This window comes from Argiope bruennichi, chromosome 6, assembly GCF_947563725.1.
Source record: "Argiope bruennichi chromosome 6, qqArgBrue1.1, whole genome shotgun sequence".
NCBI classification, from domain to species: Eukaryota; Metazoa; Arthropoda; class Arachnida; order Araneae; family Araneidae; genus Argiope; species Argiope bruennichi.
The window spans coordinates 97,623,188-97,649,184 of NC_079156.1; the positions used below are offsets into that span (position 1 = coordinate 97,623,188).

The following is a 25,997-nucleotide window of genomic DNA, read 5'->3' on the forward strand; positions in this document are numbered from 1 at the left end:
CTAGAATCATTTTTTAAATGCACAAACAACTTTTTAATATCATAAAAATTCTAAATTCGTAGGTCACTTTTGTCTTAATTACAGTTATATTGAATTACTCATCTTTTAATAATACTGGTAATTTTTTATCGGCGTCCTTTAATCCTTATGTAAAATTACCCAAAAGTTGCATCAGCTTTTATCTTACAGAACAAAGTGAAATTGATGGTTAATTAATCCTTTTAATCAAGGTTAAATGATTAAAATAGAAAAACTTTCCTTGCAAAAACCTTCAATGCAAACCGATGAAAGTAGTTTAAAGGAAAAGTGGGTGACCTGGCGCGACATTAAACACTTTTAAATAAACAGCCTTCGGAAAAATTTGTTGTCAGTTTCAACTATAGACATAAAAATATATGCTTTAATATAACCCAGACATTTAAGCTTTGAAATGGTTGTTTATTGTTTTGAAATTATTTTTGGAAGGACAGTTTAAAATAATACTGTGGCGTGTTCTTACACTTTAATTTTCTTAAACTTGAGCTTATTTGGATTACTTTCTTCTGGGATAATAAAAGACAAAAACGAGGGCATTTTCTTGGTTCCGTTAGTATAAAAGCAATCCAAATCGATATCGGAAACTATTTACAATTGGTGCTGAACAACAGTTACAACCATAAATATGCTTACAAAAGTATGTATACTTTAAAGTTATTCTAACAATTTCTGAATATTTTTTTGTTATTTAAAAAATTAAATGAATATAATTGAAATAAGCTTATATATTAATCTCTAATTGTAATTAAAATGATTGTGCGTCTTTGTTTATATGCGTGTGTATGTATACTCTACATTGTTAGAATGTTCGACAAAAATTACCAAACTTGGTGCATACATCCTTTAGGGATAAAAAATGTACTCCTCAGAGAGATTTTTAAAAAATCATCAGAAATTTAATTAAAAACTTGAAAAGTGTTTGATGTTTTTCCATGATAACTTTCAAAAATAACAATTGCATCATCTTAAAATTTAAAAAATATATATCTTTTCAATTATATCTATTATTCTGCGCTGTTATTTATTTTTAATTTTCTAATTAATTTTAAAGATATTTTAGGCACAATTCTTTGCAATATATAACATAAAATTACAATGCAATTAAACCTGTATGAGTGCGTTAAGCTTGCATGAAAAAATTAGCTTTTATCAACTTGCTGCTTTAACGCAGACAAAAGTTCAAATGAAAAGATTAAGAAGTTAATTCTTACTGCAAATCAAATCTAGAAAAGTTTAATTTTTAGCATGTGTCTGTATGAATCAAAATAAATATGAAATGATATTTTCTGGAAAAATAAATACAATAAAATGGTTTATGTGAGTTTAAAATATCTGTATTATAATTCACTAATTCAGTGTTATTTAAGGTAAACATGGTTTAATATACACATGATATCTACATTAATCAGAGCGGGTTCAATAGTTAATTTTTGAACTGTTAACAATATGGATATATATAATAAATATATGTCCAAATGAAGAAATTAATTAAATTTTATGCAATTTGTATCAATAAATATTCTGATGAATTAGAGAATTCCAATTTTTTAATACAGATTTTGGGTCCTATGAGACGATTTCAGTAAAATATTCTTGAGACATAAATTAAAAAAACTTTCCGTCTTTTGCGATAAAAACTAATTCGAGTTATAAAAAATTTGAATATTTATAAAAACACGCGATTTTATACCGTTACATTTACCGTTTGTTAGAAGATACGCTAATCGTTGACCGGAGTTTTCCCTAATCTGATTGACCTAAAATAATAAAATCGTTGATTGCCCTAAATAATATTCCTCATAACTTGGTCAGATATAGTAGAAAAATTAAAACTTTTTTTTTTAATTTATAAGTTAGAATGTCAAGAATATTTTACTGAATATGTAGTATTGGATCAATGGATTGTCTAAAATTTAACCTTTATAATTGAAACGTTTTTCCAATTTATAAGTTAGATTGTCAAGAATATTTTACTGAATATGAATTATTGGATCGATGGATTGTATAAAATGTAATCTTTATAATTGAAACTTTTTTTTCAGATTATAAGTTAGAATGCAAGAATAATTTACTAAATATCGATAAATAGTATAAAATTTATAATTTTTTCAGAAGTATATTCATTTACTGAAACAAAATAAATAATTATTTTTTACTATTCGTTCTCAAATTCGAAAGTGCTCCGCGTGTTTGTGTATGATTTAGGATGTGTCTATTTAGTCAAAATATGTCAGGAGAGATAAAAGGAGGGATGTTTACATTTAACAATAAGGATAATTCGGATTATTCATGAACTTGGGAAGTGTAAAAATTGCGGGTAACTTGAATATATTGCTGTTAAAAGTACTAATTCGCAATAAAATAATTTAGAATAATTTTTATTTACTGAAAGGGGCTTAAACATTACATTATAATATATAGATTGAATATTTATGTTCTTAAAATTTGATAATTCACTGTTTTACAAAATAATAATAATTGTTCTGTCAAAAAACTTTTTAGTTATTGAATTTTTTTGATAACTTAAGTAGATAATCTTAACAGCATTAACAAAAGTAGATAATCTTCCTCACATTTTATGATATTACGTAGAATATTCTTCGTGACACTCATGAAAGCTATTTGCCATTTGAAATAGCCATATAAGAAATCAATTCCCTATTTTGAGTTAAATTGAAAATAGTGTGGTAAGAGAAGATACCACACTCACATACATGTGGGAAAAAAATGTAATGAAAAAAATATCTAATAGAGCGGGAAGCATGATCGAAGAATTCCTGAAATGTGCTTATCCTTTCGTATCTCGGCAATTAGAGTGGTAAAATGAAGTGGTAATTTTGGGATACTGAAGCGAACAGCACATTTATTTAAATCGCTTTGAAAGTAAAATTGAAAACTGAAATTATATAATGATACAAAGAAATCTGCGACTCATTATACAGAAATGGTATTCCTTTGAGAGATTATTGAGTTAAAAAAAAAAAAAAAAACAGGACTGTAGAACACATAATTCTTCAGTGCTGAACGATTTATTTTTTTTTTCATTCATAATTTTTAAAAACATGTTTGGTTTCGGCAAAAAAGTGGTGTATTAGTTGAAATCTTATCACTGTCATTTAAAATTTAAAATCACATTTTAAAGCAGATGACAAAAATGTTGAGCATGTTGAGGAAATACATATTGAACAGAGGATAAGATTTCTAATATAGTATCAGTTATATGACCATGAAAAATTGAAACTTAAAAATATTTTGCTAAAAAAAGACATAAATTCCTAGATACATAAAATTTTTAATCGTTGGAAATTTTAACCACCGTAAATCCATCTTGTCTCCTATATCAATAATATCAGAATTGGATGATATGATTTCAAATTAATTTTTTTTTTTTCATTTTTTGAGTGTTTGTTGGGATTTAGAAAATTTGAAAAGAATTCTAACAGCTCTGAAATCGATAAAATAGATTTCTGTAAATTCATATTTCCTTTTTAGGATTTATCGTAATTTTGATAATCAGATAAACGAAACTCTTTTCTTACGTTTTTATAGGACGAAATCTTCTTATAACAGCGTATATATATATATATATACGTAAATCTATAGAATAAACCTATTTCTAGTGCTTTGAAGATCCAAGTTACTTATAATTTTTTTTTTACAGCAAATTCTCTAAAGAAAGAGCAATGTATTATTAAAAGCATAAGATGTAGAGATTTTGATGAATCTTCATATTTTAAAGTTTCCTGAGTTTAATTAAAAAGTAGATTTAGAATACGTATGTATTTGCGACTAACTATAAACGAAGCAATTCAGACAAGCGAAATTTCGTAGTAGATTTCAACTTTATTTTAAATGAAATATTTCGACGCTGAGGTTGTCGTTTTCATGCATGTGTTCACGGTAACTCAAAAAGTAGAAGGACCAAATCGATAAAATTGAGCTAATATTTTTATTGCCATTATTAAAGCTGTATCACATTTTGAGCCAATTTTATTAAAGTCCGACTGTGTAGAATATTAATTTCTTTGCATTTGAATACAGCTACTCCGAGCAGAAACGGAGTATATTGGTAAAATTTAATTCATATTATTTACAGAAAAATAGGAACACGGAATCAAATATTGAACTTAGTAATTGAAAGGCAAGAAGCCTCAATTTTCAATACACATCATTTAACTATAACGAATATTTAACATCCGAATAACTGTCTACGAATAGTTAATATCCATATAACGAAGTCTATGAATAGTTAACGTCCAACGAATCGCATAATTTAATAAAAATGTTCGATTCAAGTCAAAGGTCTATATTCCTTAACGATTGTTCGTCATTATCAAGTAAAGCATTAGCAGCATTACAGTTCTTCACGTAAAAAGTTTAATATAATAAATAAATATGCAGTAAAATCAATCGTGCCTTATATCGAAGATAACACTGAAAAAGTAACCACAAGCTTAACATGAACAAGAAAAATATCACTTAAAAGAAGAATGTAAGCCTCCGACTTCAGTAATATTAAATAAAATTATTTTATATTGCATCATCATTCACTTTATGTATTTCCTATTAACATATCTACGGTACCATCTATCCCATATAAGTCTTTTGAAGTGATTGTCTAAAATCTGTTTTCAGTCATGCGCACTACTTCTGAAAAAGTTGTAGTATATAGGGAAAACATTTTTATTGACAACAATTTAGCAATGTAATGCCTTTATTTTTTCATCATTTAGAATTCAGTATTCGAATTTCTAAGCCCCCCCCCCCCTTTTTGCTCATTTTTGACAATTTCAGCATTCGAATTTCTAAAATATTTCCCAGCGTTTTTAATGATACTTCTTCAATACCTCTTTTTTATAATATCATTATAAAGCATGATTTAATAATTTGTTTTGTCTTCACTATAGGTCATTATCTTGTGCACTGCATTGACAATTGCTTGTGCTTCTTTAATCGGGTCATCAAGTTTTGGATCACCTAATATTGCACCAGGAATCTATGGTATCGCTGGAAGAGGAAGAGTTTCCCCTTCTGTTCCAGTTGTATATGCTGGTAATGGAATCTACGGCAATAGACGAATCGATGGATATGGAATTGGCGCCTCAGTTCTTTCAGATCCCGTCGGATATCTAGGTCACCCAGCCATTAACAGCAGAAGTAGCTATGGCTATGGAAATGGTGCCCTTATTGCTGCAGGCCCTGTCGGATATTCTGGACAAGGAGCTATCGGAGGTAGTGGAACCCGAGGTTATGGAATTGGCATTGAAAGCACCTTCGGTGCTCCAAATGGTATCATAAAAGGAGCTTCTTCCATTGAGAAAATCTATTAGTAATTAGTTTGTTAGTACCAAACTAATTATTCTTCATGTATCATTTTTAATGTGGAAATCAATAAAATATTTATAATGAATGTGAATGTTTGTCTGTCTGACTGTGTGCAGGTATCTGATTGATACTCTACAGAGGAAATTATTTGATCTTCAATTACCAAACTTGATTCAAATATAATTTGGATATTGAGCAACTCGGTAAGAGTTTTTTTTCCTCAAAACTTTAATTAAACGAAAATTTGCGAATTTTCAGCATTTCTTCCGATAATTTCCGCAAATAACCAGTTTTAAAACTGAATGGTTTGCTGTCTTCAAATGCAAGAAATTGTCTTTTCAGTGATATAAATTTAATTTAAGAAGCTGTAAACTATATTTTAAAATAAGATTATCAACAATATTTTCCATTGAATGTCACATAAATTTATCTTTTTGTTACGTAAAAATATTATGTAAACATTGCGTTTTATTCCCTTTATGATTGGTAGATAGCGAGTCATCTAATCCATGACATTTGAGGTTTGTTTTACCAGTATTGTTTGAAATATTTAATAAAAATTATTATTACTTTATAGTAAATATTTTTATCGTACACGATCATGAAATGGTGACAAAAAAGGAGAAGTAAAGCTTTAATTGACAGCAAATGAGTTTAAAACATTTTTTTGCCAATTCTTCTTTTAGATACAACATTTGTAACAACACTTATGAATAACTTTCCAGTGTGCTTACCTTTTTTGAGTAGCGAACCTTTTTCGTGTCTCCGATACCAAGTATCTAAATATCTAAGCAATACGCGTGTTAACCCTTCATTGTTTTTTTAAATTTTAATAAGGTGTCTAGGTATATTAAAAAAATAAAAGAATATGAAAAAAGATTCAGTTGCAATCTGGCAATGTGAAAAGAAAAGTTAATCGTGAAGCTGCTATACTGGTGGCTAAATGTGAAGAATTTATTCAATATTTAGATATTGGACATATAGGCAAAGAGTGTTCTCACTATGGGGCTTTGAGCTTTGAATCGAAAGTAGGCCGACCAGAATATGTATGTTCTGATCATTGAATAATTAAGCGTGCAGCATTGAACGAATGTTGGGTGGAGTTTTATAACTTGCAAACTGGAACCGACGAATATCGCGTGCAGTATCGGACAACATCGGGTTTGGCAAACAAAACTGAGCAGATTGAGGACCCTTAGTTTTTCATAAATATTTAAATTGAATGTTTTCCCTCTGTTTTAAGATTATTATTATTTTTTTTTTGTAGATTTTCTTGAATCATGATTTTTTTTACACTTAAATATTGTTTTCATTTTTTTTTATTGTTAAGCTTTTGTTCTCGTTCCCTTCCACTGTGATTTGAAATGAATGTTAAAATGAATTTAAACTTTCGTTTAGATTTTTCATATAATGTCCTATATTCAATTGATTTAAGATGTTGCCAAATTTTTAAACTATAAATATATTTTTGAAAATAAATATATAAAAATAAACTATTTATACTTCTAAATAAAATGTGGTTTACTATATTAATGAACAAAATAAAATGGTCGAATCTACTGGTCATTAAAAGCAGATGATTGCAAAGATATATTAAATAATAGCCGCTTTTTTGAACCACCTTGTTCGCAGAAAATTTTCTTTCAAGCTTCTTTTCAATTAAAATTTTGTGCATAACACAATTTCCATGATTTCTGATAACAATATTTTTAAGCGTCAGTTTGTTACAGATATTAAAGCTGTTTTTTTTAATAGCCTTACACTTATTCTTTTCATTGCGTGTATAAACCGTCTTAATAGGGTCAAGTCTCATGACATCATAATGCTACTAAAATTATCTCAACATTTTTCGAATATTCTATATTTCAATACTCTGAAATACATATTTTGCTATTTAAATTGCCTTCTGCCTTTTATTACACTGATAATTAAGAAAAGCAGTTATTTAATTTTAAATTATGTAATAAATGGTTTTATTTCAAGGAAAAAATGAGTTTACGATTAAAACATATTCGATTCTTGTGGCATTTTTATTCATTTTCGAGTTTCTCAACCATTTTGTCAAAAATTATTTAACTGTAAAAAGGTTAAATTATTTTAAATGTTTGAGTATTTTAAATGTTTTCATAAGTATTCAAATAAATTTGCTAATTACTTCGATGCAGTAATGCATGAAAAATCGTTTTTTTAATTAAATTTAAACGGTATGAATGTCAATTTAAATTTTGAAAGACGTATTATTTCACCGAAAATGCTATTCTAACATTACAAATCTTTTCTGAACTGATAAAAATTTCAAACAGAAGAACAGTTTGAAATCCAGCAATTTCACTTCCTGAAATTTTGAACTTGTTTCGTTTAATAAACTTTAGCAGCAAATTGCCAGAAATATAACCCTCTCCAGAAAATATTTCTGTTCCAACATTTATTATGAACAAAAATATCTCGAACTGGCGAAGTAGTTTTGAATAATCCAAATAATTGCTGGAAGAATTTTGAATTCATCATATTAACTTTCAGGATTCAAATGAAGAATTTCAAGTTTTTCTATAACCATTTTTATCGAAATCATATCAGAATTCAATTGTCCTTACTTCTTATGTCATGCCAATTTAAAGTTACATCAGCCTGTTATTTTCTATGATAAAATGAGATAGATGACCAAATAAACTTTATAATTAACAATTAAATAAATGAATAAATGCTTTGAAAACCTTGAATGCAAATGATTCGAAACGGTGAAACTTTAAACTTGGGAGAAACTGGGTGACCTGCCGTGACATCAGACTTGTTTAGGTAAAACAACTTTCGACCAAACCTGATGTGAATTGTTAAGTATCGATTTGAATATATTAATCGTTAGGTGTCTAGATATTAGATATCTAGATGCTAAAGCTTTGAAATTGAAACTTGTTGTTACAACTGTTCTTTCGTCCGTAAGGTCAGTTTATACTAAGTCATATTCTTTCAGTAAACATAATTATCTTTAATTTGTTACCTGATTACATAAAGAAAAACCAAAAATTCAAGTTTCTTTTTCTTTTTTGTTAATATAAAAGTAATAATCGGTGAATTATGAAAGTATTTGCAACTGGGGATTGGCAATAGTGATAACCATCAACATGTTTTCAAAAGCAAGTATGGTTTTAATGTTTTCTAGTAGCTTTTGAGATGCAATTGCTTTCTATTTAAGAATTATATTATTTAATTTATGTATGTATTATTGTATTTATCATTATGATATATTTTAGCATATTTATGTGTATTAATATGTTTCCAAGTTATGAATGATAAAATCAGATTGCTTGCAACTGATTCTATATTTATTATTTTATATTACCTATTTGTTATTTTATATTAAGTACAGAATAATATTGATGATTGATATTAATATATAATTGATAATAATGTTAAGAGATATATAGAATTTCACTGATTTATTTTGATAATTTAATCTTTTGTGACTTGAATTTGGTTTTATTTTAATAATCAGAAGATCAGAAAATGTATTACTGATGAATTAGATAATTTTTATAACAGCGCATTTATTTTATATTTAAAAAATAAATGGACATTTTTGTCGGTAAATAATAAAAAGCTAAAGTAAAATATATTTTTTAAAATCTGTTCTTTTTTAATTCAGTTTATAGACAAAATTCATTGAATGTAAAGAAGGAAAAGATATAATTTATAAAGAAGAGATTAAAAATTGCTTTGTGGAAATAATAATATTAAAATAAATCATTTTGTAGTTTGAATTTACGTGTATAACATAAAATTATTTGTTATAATTTAACATGCACTATTTGAATAAAATTTACTATTTAACATATCTAACATTTTTTATTTAGTATATGCTTTTTAAAAATACATATAATGGCTCATTTGTAATTAACATTTGACTAGCTTATACTAACTAAATAACATTTACCATTTAATTAATTAACATGTTTCATTTAATACATATTAAGCAACTTCCACAAAAATTCTTTTCTCATAAGTAGATAAATGCATTTAAAATTTTGTAGTATAAATGTATATGTCTAGCATAAACTTATTTCAGACAGTTTAATCTTAAGCAATTCTAATTTTTCATTTCCTCATATACAAAATGTGCAAAGAAAAGTGCTGTAATTGTACAGAGAGAAAACACCGTAATTTTAAAAAGAAAAAAAGTTAATAACAAATGATAAACCGATATAAAAATAATCATAAAAGAATTGAAAGTCAAAGAGAAACAGTTTTTTGTGCAAGTATATTTATTTTGTATATATAAGTATATTTATTAGTATGGGGATACTAGTAAATAAGAAAAATCGAAATATTTGAGCATATAATTGTTCGTTTCAAAATTGTTATTTTTAAGGGAGAAAATAAATAAATTCAATTTGGAAATTATAATATTAAAGTATTTTGTACTATAAATGTACTTGTTTAACATAAACTTATTCCGGATGTTTCAAATGTTAAAATTAGCAATCATCATTTCTTAAAATTTTCTTCGTATATGAAATGCGCACATGTTAAAAATGCTGAAAATGTCAATAGATAGATAAACTATTTTTCTACATAAAATTTTGACAAATCTCCATCTGCTAAAAATCCATTTTGGAATTACTGTAAAAGCAGTTATTCAGAAATAGAGTACAACTTAAAGTGTAAAAAAGGAAGTGAAATTTAATATTTTAATGTTATCATGGAAATTATATTTTATTAAAAGGCTTGATGCAATTTATGCAATATCGTAATGTAATATCGTAAGTCTGCTGTCTATCGGTTCATTTGCATGCTTTATGATACTGCACGATCGGAATAACTCAAGAGCACTACATGCTAAGAAAGTCAGATATGACATTTAGTTTTATCTCCTAAATTGTAGATTTGTATCACATTTTGTACCAGATTTATTAAAGGTTTTACTGTATTGGTCTGGCATTTGCATGTTTATGCATCATATTCAGAAATACAGCCGGTTACCTAGCTCTTTCGCTACTGATCCGGCTCAACCGGCTGTGCGAATTTTATCCTAGTGAACTGGTTTCTATTTCACACGAGGTGTGCAGGATGTAAAACGAGAATATTCATGGTAATAACTCGTTTTACATTCTGCACCCCTGGTTTGAAACAGAAACTGGCCTTTGAAGATAGAATTTAAACTGCCGGTTGGGCCGGATCAGTAGTGAAAGGGCTAATAGAAGTTTAGTATATTTTCTTGACAATAAAATGTTCAATATATATGAAATTTTGAATCCATTGCTCAAATTTAAGTGTTACAAATACACTGCATTTTTGACTATAAAAGAAGCTAAACATAATACAAGTCATTTGGCAGATATATATATTAAAGTCGAAATAATAATTCAGTTGTTGATATAATAAAGCTATGACGCGATTTTTGATGCCAGCTTGTAGTGATTGGATTTTGAAGCGTTAGGAAATAAACGTTCATAGATGGCGCTAGACCACTAGCGCGAGCGTAATTAAAAGAGTGATGTCATTCGAGTGTTGGCTCTTGGAGGAGAAGGAGTTACTGAGCAGAGTAACTCGAACGAATCTGCAATAAATTTGTTAAGTGTTCTATTTGCCTATTTTTTCAAAGCACTCAAGAACCAGCCACGATACAGCTATTGTAAAAGAAATTATTAGTAAAATTAACTTGAACTGCTACTTTCTTTTGTAACCTTCTTGTGATAGTTAATATTTTTTTTATTGAGCGTTTGACAAATCTTCAGTTTTAACATACTAAAAGTGCTTGCTCATTTTCACAGTCTAAGATTTACCTGGTGATTTTCAGATTGCACTATGATCACCAAGGTCTAATATACGTAAAATGACAAAATTTTGTCAAATGAATGGATTTCTTGGGGTTTTCTTTTGTGATTTTGTTTGGTAATTCCGACAACATAATGAGTTTATTTGGTGATTTCCTGATGACGCCAAGTTGGTTGCATTCCCGGGTCACAATTTTCAGATTATACCAAGACAGACTTGGTATTTCAGACAATACCAAGATTGCCAACGTCTAGTTGCCAATCATCAACTTTGTGACGGTTTGTAGTTTTTTTTTTTTTTTTGGGGGGGGGGGAGTATCTCGAGACCTTAAAAATAGAAAGGCACCACACAAAATTTCTTTTAAATATTATTTTTCTGACATTGACGAAAAATATGAGTTTTTAAACCTTCTTTTAACATATTTCTTGTATGAGAAATAGATGGAATTTCAAAAATAGATTTTTGCAGGCTCTGTTTGGTTTAAAAAATGGAAATTTATCAAAATTCTGGAGCCAGATATTTTAAGATTATAGTAGTTTTTTCAAATAATATTTCACAAAATAGAAGATGAATACGACCTCCTTGTAAAAGATTTTGATGATAATATTTTAGTAACCTAAAAACTGATTGGTAATGATATGATTGTAAAAAAATTAAATGGTTTTGTATTTAGAAAATCTGTTATTTATATCAGTTGCTTACTCAAAATTTCTATCACAAAACAATTAAATCAATAATCAATAGAATGAATCTAGAGAATGAAACTCGTTAAAAAGGATGGTCGATCTCTTAATTTTGGTTTTATGGCGCCGGAAGACAATTTGGCTAATAAATTATTAATAAATAGTGAAATCTAAGAACAATGTAAACTTCACTAGCATATTAACGTATCAAAGTGCACATATGTGTAATTAGAATACTAGTTGATAAAAAAAATCAGAATAAAATATTAATGAGGAGGATGATAGATTTTAAGGACATGAAAAGAAACAAATTATATACCTCCTTAATTCATGAATGCTTTCTTTTTTTTTATTTTGGAACTTATGTTAATTCTCTCCTTTATTATTATTAGTTAAATTATCTACTTGCATCAGCGGAATATCCGAAATATTCTTTTTCAATTTTCTAAAAATTGTGAAAAGAAGTTGTAGTGATAAGATTTTAATTTCCCCACCGGAGATATTATGGTTCAAAACATGATTCTTAATACACATGAACATACATCGTTCATTTGATATTTGTTCAATAAATCTGATGTTTTTGAAATCGAAAGTTCTCCGGCTAGATGGACTTGGAGGTTCGGAAGAGGATGTGGGCTAAGATGACAACCTCGACATCTGACTGTAGTTGAAATTACAAAGTCTATATCAAAATATTTTTCACGTCGGTTCAAATAGTTGGTTCATGAAATTAAATTAAACACTTCTTAAACTCTTTATTTACTTCTTTCTTCTTTATATGAATTTCTTAAACTCTTTATTTACTTCTTTCTTCTTTATATGAATTTCTTAAACTCTTTATTTACTTCTTTCTTCTTTATATGAATTTCTTAAACTCTTTATTTACTTCTTTCTTCTTTATATGAATTTCTTAAACTCTTTATTTACTTCTTTCTTCTTTATATGAATTTCTTAAACTCTTTATTTACTTCTTTCTTCTTTATATGAATTTCTTAAACTCTTTATTTACTTCTTTCTTCTTTATATGAATTTCTTAAACTCTTTATTTACTTCTTTCTTCTTTATATGAATTTCTTAAACTCTTTATTTACTTCTTTCTTCTTTATATGAATTTCTTAAACTCTTTATTTACTTCTTTCTTCTTTATATGAATTTCTTAAACTCTTTATTTACTTCTTTCTTCTTTATATGAATTTCTTAAACTCTTTATTTACTTCTTTCTTCTTTATATGAATTTCTTAAACTCTTTATTTACTTCGTTCTTCTTTATATGAATATACAATCATCTAATTATACACAATTTCTCTCCAGGTTATTATCTTGTGTGCTGCTTTCATTGTTACCTATGCTTCTGCGATCGGAACAGCAGGATTGGGCTCACACGGAATAGCGTACGGAGCCTACGGTGTAGGTGAAAGGGGATCTATTGTCCCAGTTGATTCAGCCCCTTTCGGATATGCTGAAAGTGGAGTCATCGGCAATAGAAGAATCGTCGATTATGCAAGTAGCGCCCCTGTAGGAGCAGGCTCTGTCGGATATGCTGGACAAACAGCTATTGGAGGAAGAGGAATCCGTAGCTACACAAGTGGTGACCTTGGAGTAGAAGGCCTTGTCGGATATCCTGGACATGGACTTACAGGAGGAAGCCGAATCGGTGATTATGGAAGCGCAGCCACTATTGGTGCTCCAGCTGGTATCGTGAAAGATGAAGCTGCTCCCATTGGACAATATTACATTAATATATAATTCTTAGATAATAAATAAATAAATTATTTCAAGTGTTTTATCTTAGATTTTTTTTCAAATTCTGGAAATAGGAAGAATCGATTTTTTTAAAGTCAGTTTTCAGTGAAGAAAACTATAGATTGATTTTTGTTTAAATAATCACATTCAGAATGAAATGAACAAAACTTGAATAAAATGTATAGATTTATTTTGATTTGTAATAACTAGATATTATTTTTTTAAGTATATCTGGATAATTTTTTTCCATTATTTGCGATTCACTTTTGCATTGTTTAGGTGGAAACTTTTTTGAATAACTTTGTTTCTTAATCTTTCATCATTTTTTCCAATATATTTTTCTTTATCTATTCTCTTTTAATATGAAGAAAGTAGAAGTATTACCGAGTTTTTAACAAATACTTCCTTAACAAAAAAAGAAAAAAATCATTATTTAAAATCAGCCGATCTAAAATCTATTCCGATTTAATATCCCTCTCCCCAAAATAGTTTTTTTTTTTTTTTACTATTGCCATTCTACATTAGGAATATATATTAGGAATAGGTGCAAACATTTCTCAAAACAAACATTGCAGTTATATGCAAAATTGTTATATTAATTATTATTTAGTGTTCCAATTTTATAAACTGATACCAATATTCCCTTAAAATAGCAGGATATATTTGGTTATTAAATAACATCCATATAATATATATTGTTACAAAATTTTTCTTCTACTACAAATACCGCTAATCAATTGTAATGACTCAGCGCATTTAATTGCTAATAGTTCATTAGTTCAGCAGCTTGCTTGCTTGCTAATCCTCTAGTCTTTTTACTCGTCGGCGACTACGACCACTCTCACACACACAATTTCCGCCGATACACACGACACGACGACGATCCACACAACAACAACTTCGTAGCTTGATGGTTGGGTTGACGGGGCGCCTAGCCCCGGCAGGGGCTTATCCCCGGTAAGGAGAGACTTTACAGTGCTTTGCTGTCTATACTTTGCCGTGGCCGTCTTCGACGAAATTTGGAGATGACGAGTGTCAGGACTCATTGTGATTGTCTGATATTAGGGTGAGGGTGGGGGGTGGGGGGTACGCTGCCGTTGGGCTTAGTAAGTTTTTACTGCTTGTGAGCTAGAATTGGCTATTGAGATACAGTATAATTTGAGTTTGAAAAAATAAAATTTAGGAAGAAAAACTAAGGGGCTGAGATAAATTAAAGTAGTATATTACGGGGTCTTCTAGAGTTTGTAGATGGTTTATATTTAGGGATTTTAGCTATTGCTTCATTTTCATTCTTATCCATGTTTTTAAAGAAGTTAGTGGCTAGATTTTTAATGAATTTTTTAAGAGGGGGATAGTCTAGGCATAAGTACATATTTGTATTGGGCATGTAGTATTTCATATTGCAGAAATTACTAATTAAGTTATTTTGCTGGCGTTCAATAAGTCTAAGATTAGTCTTGGCAGCATATCCCCACACAGGGCAGGCATAAGTTAATACTGGACGCAAGTAGGCAGAGTAAATAAGCATTTTATTTTGTCTACTCGTTTTGGAGTTTCGAGAAATTAAGGGATAAAATTTACGAGTTAGGTCTCGAAACTTTTTAGCTGTGTAAATAAAGTGGGGTTTCCAAGTTAATTTACTATCTAGAATAACACCTAAATATTTGCATTCCTTAGACCACGGGACAGTTTGATTTTTAATTTTAACTGGGGAGAAATTCTTTTTACAGTTATTTTTATTAAAAACTATAGCTTCAGTTTTACTAGCATTTATTTCAATTTTCCATTCGACGAACCAGTCCTCAAGAGATTTAATATGTCGGTTTAAAGCTATGGTAATGAAATTTTGATTTTTGTTTCTAGCTAGTATTGCAGTGTCATCAGCGTGCATGCACAACATAGTGTTAAATTGCTTGGGGATATCATTAATAAACAAGGAAAATAAAATTGGCCCTAGTTTAGATCCTTGAGGTACACCTGCAAGAATAGGTTTTACTTCCGAAAATTCATTGTTTATCTTGATTTTAAAGGATCTGTAACTGAGGTAAGAAATTATAATTTTGATAAGGTGTGGGGGTATGTTGTAATTAATTAGCTTGTATATAAGACCATCTTGCCAAACTCTGTCAAAAGCTTTCTGAATGTCAAGGAAAACCACTGCAGTTTTTTGTTTATTTTCAAAACCTTCCTCAATGAATTCTACTGCTCTAATTAATTGGTGGGTTGTAGATAGGTTACGGCGAAATCCAAATTGTTCAGGTGTTAGTATATTATGTTCTTCTAGGTAATTATTTAATCTATTGAGAATTATCTGTTCAGCAATTTTGCTGACAGAAGAGAGTAGGGATATGGGTCTATGACTGCAGGGATCAGTTGGGTCTTTTCCTGGTTTTAATATGGGGATAACTGCAGCTGTTTTCCATGACATGGGAAAATATCCTAATTTGAGAATGTTATGAATTATATTAATTAAAAATTTTAGGTAATTGTCCGGAAGTGTTTTTAACATTTTGTTGTTAATACTGTCAAGGCCAGGGGCTTTTTTGATATTAAGTTTTTTAATAGGATCCTTTAATTCATCAGTTGAAGGAGGGGTAATATCAATAAATTTTTGTGGCAATGAGTCGAGAAAGCCTTTGACTGTATTATTTACATTATGTTCTGTGGTGAAATTGCTCAATTCATTAAGTTGAAATTGTTTCTCAAGGCTAGCCGCCAGGCAGTTTGCTTTTTCTTTATCAGTTATTGCAATACTAGCAGGGCCTTTAAGGGCCGGAATTTTTAGTTTTTTACTTTTAAAAGTTTTGACAAGTTTCCAGATTGATCAGTCTTCTGTGTTAACACTAATTAATTTGTGTATAAATTCATTGCTTTGGATTTTATTGTTAAGTTTTTCAATTTCCTTATTAATTTGGTTCATTAGTCTCTTGAAGACTGGGTCTCTGGTTTTTTGAAAATTTTTCCTGGCAAAACAACAACTTCGTAGCTTCTGAGTGCCCGTCTTTTATAGTTCCGGGAGGCGGGGCTAGAATCTTCTGACCAATCAGGGCGTACCTGGCTGCATCTCGGTTGTTAGTGGATGGATCTTGAAAGTTCTCGAACTTTCCGGTACTATCCATTTAGTCGCCAAACTCGCCAAATTTATCGCCAAGCCGCCAAATGCTCGCCAAGTCTGTCGCCAAGCTCTAAGTTCATTGATCTCAGCACGTACAGGACCGATCGTACAACGGTCTTTCTTACGATGACTCTATTCGTGCCGGGTAGCAATATTATAGGTTCGTAACAATATTCTAATAAAAAGTTTGAAATCTTAAAACCTGATACCAGCAGCTTCACTATATAGAAACAAAATAAATTTTTAAAAAAAATTATAAAAAACAATTTTTTAAATCATTATTCGAGGTTTTTAAAATTTTAATGTATTTCTACAGCTAAGCTAATAATATAAATTTCGCTTCAATTTCAACTATATGTATTAATTTATTTCTGTTTCAATGACGTTTCTTAAGGGCATCAATTGTAGAGTAAAAACAATTCATCATCAATTAAATATCTGCAAATATTAAAGATTAGCCATCATAAATGATTTGTTGGTTCGTCTTGAATAATGATTGGAAAATTTTTCAATTGAATTTTTGTGTTACTTGATCACAGTGGCTTCCGCAGTAAAATGTTCTAATGTTCTTAAATTTCAAATTCAGATAGATATATAACTTACGTTATTTTTAAAACCTTATTTAAAAAAAAAAAAGAATCCATTCTGTTCATTGTAAAGTGCATTATTCAAATGAAGATTGTTTTTCTACTAATGTTGGCTAAGTTAAAAGACACAGTTTCAATAAAAAACAAATACATTGTGACCTATTTAACTAGGGCCTTCGCTCTTCAATTGAATAATATCAATTTTAAGCTATATTTACTGAGTTGTATGAAAGGTAATACTAAATGCTATTTTTCCATCTATTTTGAAAGTTTGAAGGAGAAAGTTGTGGCGAGCTATAAATGAAAGCATTTTCTGATGATCTGAAGTAAAATTCTGCAATTAATCATTTCTATAATTTGTCAAAGGTAAATCAAATACTTTTATTGAATTATAATAAAATTTTTATTTGTAACATTAAGCACTATTTTAAATATTACATATGTCTCTTCTCAGAGTGGGTTTATTAGTAGAAGTCATTTTGTATATAACTTGTCTTGCACTTAGAGTCACATAGGTCTTTGTACCAAGGGCCAAGGCCATAAGTATAGCATCAATCATGCTCTTATGTTTTTAAAGTTTTTTTTTCTTAACAAATAGAAGAAAATAACTTTAATTATCTAGACCCTTTTCGAATGAAACAATTATTTTGTTGTTGAACGTTTTTTTTTAATAGAAATGTTATCTTGCTTAAGAATTTTCAATATGCTTGATTTATGAAAAATACATTTGCTGTTATTGTTATTATTACGAATTATTAATTTGTTTTAAAAAAATATATATGCTTTTAAACATTTATATTTTTAAATTTATTTTTATTTTTAAAAACAAAAATATAATTTTATATAAGGTTTCTATCATATTTTAATCAGACGATCAACCTTTACTCCAGTTTTGTACAGCGAATTTCTGATTTATTAATATTTCTCTTTAATTACAAATTCATAATAATATATTTGGAAAAATAATGATAGAATAAAGATGTCAAAACCTAATGCAGATAATTCAACTGCAGATTCAAAAGCATTTCTGAAACATCGAAATTCTATTTGGGCAGCAGTACCAAATTTGGAGTAAACGGAACAATACTGCATTGAATTTTTTGGAAGACTAATTCAGAAAATACAGAATTTAACAGTTATTACTCTAAACGATACACTATTTGAACGGTACTCTATGAAGACAAAAGGAATGTACTTGTTCAGTACCTTGTCGCTGTCTTATTGTTCATACAAAAGCCGGGGAGATGTAAATCTCCTCGGATCCAAAATTACATTTACATCCAAAAATGGATGTAAATGTAATCCATTTTTGGTCTTTCCTCCTAACAGCGCCATCTATCGGTACATTTTGAGACTATTTTTTTCCTTCGCCAAACAAAATTCCGTTGCCTCACAATTGTTCTGCTAAAATATCAAGTCATTCTGACCAGTAGATTTTAAATTATCTATATTTGAAATCGTAACTTTAATTATAATCACCTTGTATGTTTCCTAATTTTTATTTGACAGACAGCCAACTGAAAATTGCGGCATGTAAAATAATCAATTAACCAAGGTTAAAGAAAACAATTCCCCAAATTTAATCCCTAATGATAATTTCAATATCAAATCCAACGGGTCATTTTGAATTTTTGAGCACAATTAAATTTTGACTATATATTTTTATATTTTTATAATGTATAAATTTAAAAAATAAGAACTCCTGTCTGCTATCTTCCGTATCTTTCTTAAGAAATTTCTTTGAAACATTTTTATAGAAATATTTCAAAGTATCTGCAATATATAAATTGCTTGGTATATAAATTGCTATAATTATTATTTGAATCATAGAAATGCAATACCAAATGACATGATATAAGAATTATTAATATCAGAAATATTTATCCACTTAATGAACTTCACTTTAATGTACAATCAATATTCTTTTTTTTCTCTTTAAATTATATCTATTCCTATTAGTACAAGATTTCCTAGAGCATAATTATGATATATTCATCATATTGTACAGCATGCAGAATATTGAAAAATATAGAGGAGATATCATTCAATATCCTGTTTAAATTAGAATACTTTTGTTTATTAGAAGATATCGATATTTCAACTACTTGTATTCACTTATATAACTTTGCATTAGTAGTTAATTTTTCAAAGATCTAGTTTTGTCTAATTGGTTTCATGTAAGATAAGACGATTAAAAAGCATTATATTATAAAAATGCTGATAGGACCAAAAATGCTTATGGATATTCCAAAAATGCTTTATTAAAACAGATAATATTTGTATTAAAACTCTACTATTTTATTAATACTCTTGCAATTGTCTATCGTTATTATATTATTCAAGTGACACTGAATTCATAGAACAAATTATTAGAGGTCATAAAACCCCTTTTTTAAACATCGTCCTAAATCGCATAAGAATGTAGAATCGGAAATATCTCTTGGATGTGCTGTAAGATATAAGATGACGCAAAAGTGAACAGCTAATAACTGCTGAATTTCTTTGCTTGTCAATATTTTACATTTAATAATGGAGTTTAAGAGATTTTTTTTCATAGAGTTCAGCTCTGTAATAAAGATTTCTCTGTTAACACATTTTTCATTTTCCAATATTAAGATTTCTAGAAACAGTGAAAATGTTACTTAATTGCTATTCAATTTTGTTTGCTACCTATTTTATTGCAATTTTCATTTTAAGATCTTGTTCATGCTTGTAATGACAATTTTTTTACTTAATTATTTATTATATTAAAGATTCTAAAAGTAAATTGTTTAATATACAATTTTTATGCTGTTACAAAATGAAACCCTCATTGAAGGAAATTTTGCATTCGAATTGCATTGCTAAATGATGACACACTATGTAATGACCAGAAGTTTTCAGTTACTTTATAATATTACTGACAAATTTTTAGAAATCAAAATATCAAAATAAAATCCATTCCTAAGAAAGAACCTTAAAATTTGTGCCGCATAAGAGTAGGAAATATTTTTTAAATGACATTATTTAAGTTGCAATTTTCAAGTTACAATCAAGTTGATGTTTTGGTTAAGATGGTGGATAACTATAACAAAAATACTTGAGACTGATTCTCATATGTCAATAAATAATTATAATTTATAGCATAATTTCAATTAAGAAATTTCATTCAATTCAAAAGCTATATATTATTAAGTAAAATATGAAAGTATTTTTATATACTATTAACGTTTTAGGCTCATATATCTTAATGCTATTAATTTAAAGAAAATATCAACAAAATATATACAAAGAACATTAAAATTTAAAAAATTTCATATATTACATGCGGTTAGTCAAGATTATTTTAACTACGTAATTTTTTTGAAGATAGCTGACCCACTTTTTGTTAATTTAAATTCCATTGAAATTTAAATAAGTTTTATAAAATAGTGAATCAATCAAATCTACCAAATCAAATATGGCATATAAATTTTAACAATATTGGCCAAAAAATAAACAGTGAGATGTTAAAAAATTATTTACTTATCTTATGATTAAGAGAAGTGCTTAATAAACTTTGTCGATTCCCACATTATTAAGAAAATTTCAATCCCAAATCTTTGCAAAATTTCTGTATTTTATAAAGTATTCAAAAGCAAAATTTCGAAAATAATTCCTTTATTTGCTGACAAAATCATACAATGATGAAAGATTAATAACTTCTTCCGTAAGCAACAGATCCACCTCTTGCGGCACCAGCTGTAGCACCAATGGTCCTTGAAGCACCAACTCCATATCCACCAACCCCACTACCCCCGACAGCTTCTCGTCCAGAATAGCCGACAGGGGCTGCTACCACAGGGGCGCCGCTTTGATAACCAGCGCTTCCTCTGCTGTTGACAGCCCCGCGTCCAGCATATCCGACGGGACCTGAAGCAACTGAGGCGCCACTTCCATATCTGCCGATTCCTCTACCCTCATAAGCTCCATTTCCAGCATATCCACCTGCAGCTGGTGGTGATCCCAACCTTTGGCAATGAACAGCCACTAAAACAGTGCAGATGACAAAAACCTAGAGTGGCAGTAAATAGAAACTAATTATTACATTTTTTTGCAGGTTCAAAGAATAAATAAATAGATATTTAAATTTCTATAAAAAAGAAAATTAATATTATAAGAATCTCTATTTATCAACTATTTTTAAAAAATGAAAAGAATACAACATAAATAAAACAAATAGTAAATGAAGCTATATCAACACATTTTTATGGCTGAATTTAAGACAAATATCCTCCTCTTTTTAATTTAATATTTAGCTAGATATATTTTATGTGATATATTTTTATGATTACTTTGTATTAAAATATTAAAAATTTGTAAGCATTAAATTGGCATAAAATAGGATTTGATTTCTTTAAATCAGAGTTTACTAATTTTGTTTGTAGAAGATTTATGATATTATAGATTAGTCATATTCAGGAATAATCTTAATTAATCACTTAATTGTAAAATTTAGAAGTGTTTCTTTTATTAATTCTTTCGAAGACTATTTTATTTAAACATTTTGCTATTGGTATTGTTAATTATTTTTAAGTCTTCTTAAATATAGGCAAATTAATAAAACTGACTCTTACTTTGGAATAAGGTTTCGTCATTTCACCCTACTAAGAAATATAATCTGAATAAAATAAAAAGTAATTTTTCATAGTATTGGTAATAACATTGTTTTTGAAAAATAATACTAAACCCCACGACAAAAAAAAAAAATGACGAGGTCTTCACTCCTGAGAGTTTTATTAATAAAATTTTTTCCCTGTTACTGAAGTAAAAGTTAGAAATTTAATTATTAAAATTACTGATTTTCAAATAATAAGTATTAAAATTACTGATTTTCAAATAACAAGCATTAGAATATTAAATTTAGAATTAACATACTGCTATAATTAATTACATGTAATGAATTACTTATGTTACTAAAATATGTTCTCGGTTTCAAAATTAACTTTGTAATGATATCTTCATAAAGCTTCAGTGAAGGATAATTTTTTATTGCAAGCTAATTTGTTTATGTTATTTAACTTCTAATAAGTTTCTGTAAACGCTTCTCTAGTGCTTTCAAAATTGTAAAGTTGTTGAATAACAATAAACATGTGTGCATGCATTAAACAAGATCTTTACAATGAATTTATTCAAAATTACTTACGCAGAAATTTAAAATGGAATCAGCTTTCATTTCGCTTTAGGTAAAAAAATGCTATGCTTTACATATTTACTTTACAATTACAAAAGTACATTATCGCATATGTATGTTATAGGATACTTTATTTCAATTTCGAATGAAATAGTAAATAATGTGTAACAAGCATTTTGAAGAAGAAAATCAAATGTATCATTATCGAAACGATAACTTTTTTTTTCTAATTTTCAAAAATTTGCATCATTATAGATAATAATTATCTGACTTTTTTAAATTTTTATAACAAGCTTACATTTTTACAAATAACTACTGCAGTACATGTATGAAATATATTTAATTCTTTATTCTTATGCAGTGGGAATTAAAATAGCCCTAACAGTTTAATGGCAAATAAATAGTTTTATTTTAAAGTTTTTCAAAAAAAAAAAATTAAAATATTGTGGATATAGGTAAATTTTGATTTCACTTAGTTTCTTCTTGATTAAACACATTCAACTTAGACTTTTTCACCTGTCTAAATCAACATATCCATGCGACGTAAGTCCGATATCATTCGAAAAATAATTAGAAAAAATTAATGTTAACAATTTTATCTGTTTCGATTATTTTATTTTGATAATAAAATATAATTGTGCAAATTCAGTAATATATTTCTGAGAAGTAAAAGCGGGGTTTTCAGTTCTTCATGTAAAAGGCAAAAAGCAGATAATTCATCTATTCACGTACGACCTTTTTAAATATCTATGAATAAATTAGCATTCTTAGTGAACCTCTTATGAATCTAGCATGCTTATCGAATCTATCGTGTGAATCTGTACTTTGGGCGTCTTCTATTCGACTAATTAAAACCAAAAGTTGGTACGAAATTTCAATAGTTGTCACAAGATCACATAACGATTTTCACTGGTTTAAGACATTATCTTTATGAATTATTTTATTCACAAGCATGTGAAATTATAATATATCAAAACGGTCAATCTTTTGACAAACATGATTCAAAATTTTATTTACAAAATACATTTTAGATGCTAAACCAAATTTTATCTATCTATCTCTTTGGATTTTGTAGATATCAAGCTCACTTCAACAAGAAAGACAGAATTTCTCTGAATGGATTTTGTTGAAAATTTGACAAATATCTACAAATTTGCTCTAAAGTCCATAAGCAAAATTTCATCTTTTTAGTTCAAAACACTTTTAAGTTATCGTGTTCACAGACAGATAACTGAATAGACAAACACAATGCTAAACCATCGAGAATGGCCAATCTGACACTTTCTGGCATACTCTATAATAAATGTCTTATTCCTCTTCGTCCGCATACAATTGTAGCGCTTTGGTAAGAACGGGATTATCTTGCAGGATATTGGTAAACGATACTCAGAATAGAGAATTTGACATTTTTACTGAATATATCGCGAGCATATGTATTTTGGGCACTTTTTTGACTCAGATTGATACCGAAATTACGATTGCAGACACAAGATAACATACCGAATTCCCATCATTTAATTATCGCGTTTACATGCATGCAAAAATACAGACCTATAGATTGCGTATAAAATTTTACAGGAATCTGTACTTTGAATCCTAGACCTGTGTACCAAATTTTGTCTATTAGGTCTTCGCGTTTTGCAATTATCGAGCTTCTTTGTGTTTGAAGAGTCAGACATACAGACTTCCTGTGGATGAATTTCGTTGAAAAATTTAAAGCAATATGAAATTTGATCGTAATTACATATACCAAATTTCATACTTCTAGTTCAAAACAAATTTTACACATTGTATTCTCAAAGAGACAAACATAATGCCAAAAATATGTTTTTAATTTAACTCTGTTAAGTCTCAAACTCGGAGATTCGTCAAATTATCAAGTTCGAATTTTTACATGATTTCAATACTTTCTCTATACTTTGCGTACGTTTAGTTTAGTTATATTAACGTCCCGTTGTAAAGCAACTCTGGGCTATTTTGTGACGGTCCTCGTAATTTTGAACCGCGATCAGATGACGAGGACGACACCTGAGCTGGCACCCCTCCCCACACCACGCCACGCCACACCAGAGGGAGGACGTTTCGCACGACGGATTTAACGTGCAACAGACCCCCTTACACGAAGGTTCTACGGTTCTCGAACCTGAAACCCTACGTCTCACAAGTCGAGACCTTAACACCAGGCCACCGCGGCGATACTTTGCGTATGATAAAGTAAAAAGTCCAGTATGTTTAGTTTAGAAACTCGTTTTTCAAATATTAAAGCTCTATGTTCTAAATAATTGTACACAAAGTTTATAAGTGTAATTCCATACTTTTCTGATCATTAAAATAAAAGAAAGCAATACATTAAATTAGAAAACTAAATATTTCTCCGATCGGAATTATTAATATTGAATTATTATAAAGTTTTCATTCAATAATCTCATTCATAAATAAAAGTAGCCTTATTAAATTTATGCGAAAATCCAAAATGAATAACTCACCTTTGCAAGCATGTTGATGGTTGTTAGAATTGCTTAGCTTGAGTTGCTAATAATTTAACTCTCAAACAACCGCGCTTTTATAGTCACCAAGTCGAAATAAAAAAAATATATATTAACAACTTAAATATTAATTTTAGAAAATAAAAAAGGACAAGGTAAGGCAAAGTTAAAATATATCACAACAACAAACACATTAATAGCATATGAATCTGATGCATATATTAAGAGAATATGTCAAATCCTTTCACACAAATAATCGAATTCGTTTCAGGTTCACTAAAAGGTTACTAGTTGAATTCAATTGGAAATTTCATATCAGGTCATCCACTTTCTCCCAAACGTTCAACCCACTTATTTTCACTACTGTTCGTTCAAGGCTTTAAAGCTATTTTTAATTTTCCTTAATTAAGTTTGATTTTAAAAGGACAGGTAATTGACTTTAATTTAAAGTGATTTTTAGCATTCATATCTGATGCAATTTCAGGTTGATATGACACTAAAGACTCATCTAAGAAATATATATTTATCTCTTTAAAAAAAGTATTAGCATTTTAAATGATTTATATATAGTTTCAATCAAGACTTAAAAACTCAATCAATAATTTTGATTTATCATTTCAAATAATTTTGGCCAAAATCAATAATTTGCATATCAAGGTTTTTGTCAGATTATCTACGTTATTAAGCATTTTGATACTAATGCTTCCGATTGTTTTAAATTGTTTCCCGCTTCACTTTAAAAAATGTATGATCATTTTACATGATTTATATATAGTTTCAAGACTTATAGTTATATAGTTTTGAGACTTAAAAACTCAATCAATTATTTTGATTTATCATTTCAAATAATGTTTCCCAAAATCAATAATTTCCATATCAAGGTTTTGTTAGGGGATCGACGTTATTAAGAATTTTGATACCACAGCTTGAGATTGTTTTGAATTGTTTGATGATATCGTGCCCGCGTTACCACGGAAAGCTTCTGAGGATAAAGGTCTCTGAGCACCCAAGGGCAGAAGTCTGACTTCTAGCTCATGTGAAGATGAAACTCACACATTTGCTTGCACAACCCCTTTTTACAAGAAGGCACATTCACAC

General features: G+C 28.6%; 3 protein-coding genes across 3 annotated transcripts; 2 read left to right on the plus strand and 1 right to left on the minus strand.

The window, feature by feature from the left end:
* The first annotated feature begins 591 nt into the window (after window positions 1–591).
* LOC129971136 (uncharacterized) lies at window positions 592–5,379 on the plus strand. Its single transcript, XM_056084630.1, has 2 exons — window positions 592–673; window positions 4,944–5,379. The coding sequence occupies exons 1-2, from the start codon at window positions 662–664 to the stop codon at window positions 5,364–5,366; spliced, it is 435 nt and encodes a 144-aa protein (XP_055940605.1). The 5' UTR covers window positions 592–661; the 3' UTR covers window positions 5,367–5,379.
* Window positions 5,380–8,312: 2,933 nt separating this feature from the next.
* LOC129973010 (PE-PGRS family protein PE_PGRS4-like) lies at window positions 8,313–13,594 on the plus strand. Its single transcript, XM_056087355.1, has 2 exons — window positions 8,313–8,495; window positions 13,128–13,594. Exons 1-2 carry the CDS (start codon window positions 8,484–8,486, stop codon window positions 13,560–13,562), a joined length of 447 nt encoding a protein of 148 aa, XP_055943330.1. The 5' UTR covers window positions 8,313–8,483; the 3' UTR covers window positions 13,563–13,594.
* A 7,340-nt stretch (window positions 13,595–20,934) lies between these two features.
* LOC129971851 (spidroin-1-like) lies at window positions 20,935–24,911 on the minus strand. The gene is made up of 2 exons (XM_056085826.1): window positions 24,900–24,911; window positions 20,935–21,294 (listed from the first exon to the last, which is right to left on the minus strand). The coding sequence occupies exons 1-2, from the start codon at window positions 24,909–24,911 to the stop codon at window positions 20,935–20,937; spliced, it is 372 nt and encodes a 123-aa protein (XP_055941801.1).
* Window positions 24,912–25,997: the final 1,086 nt, after the last annotated feature.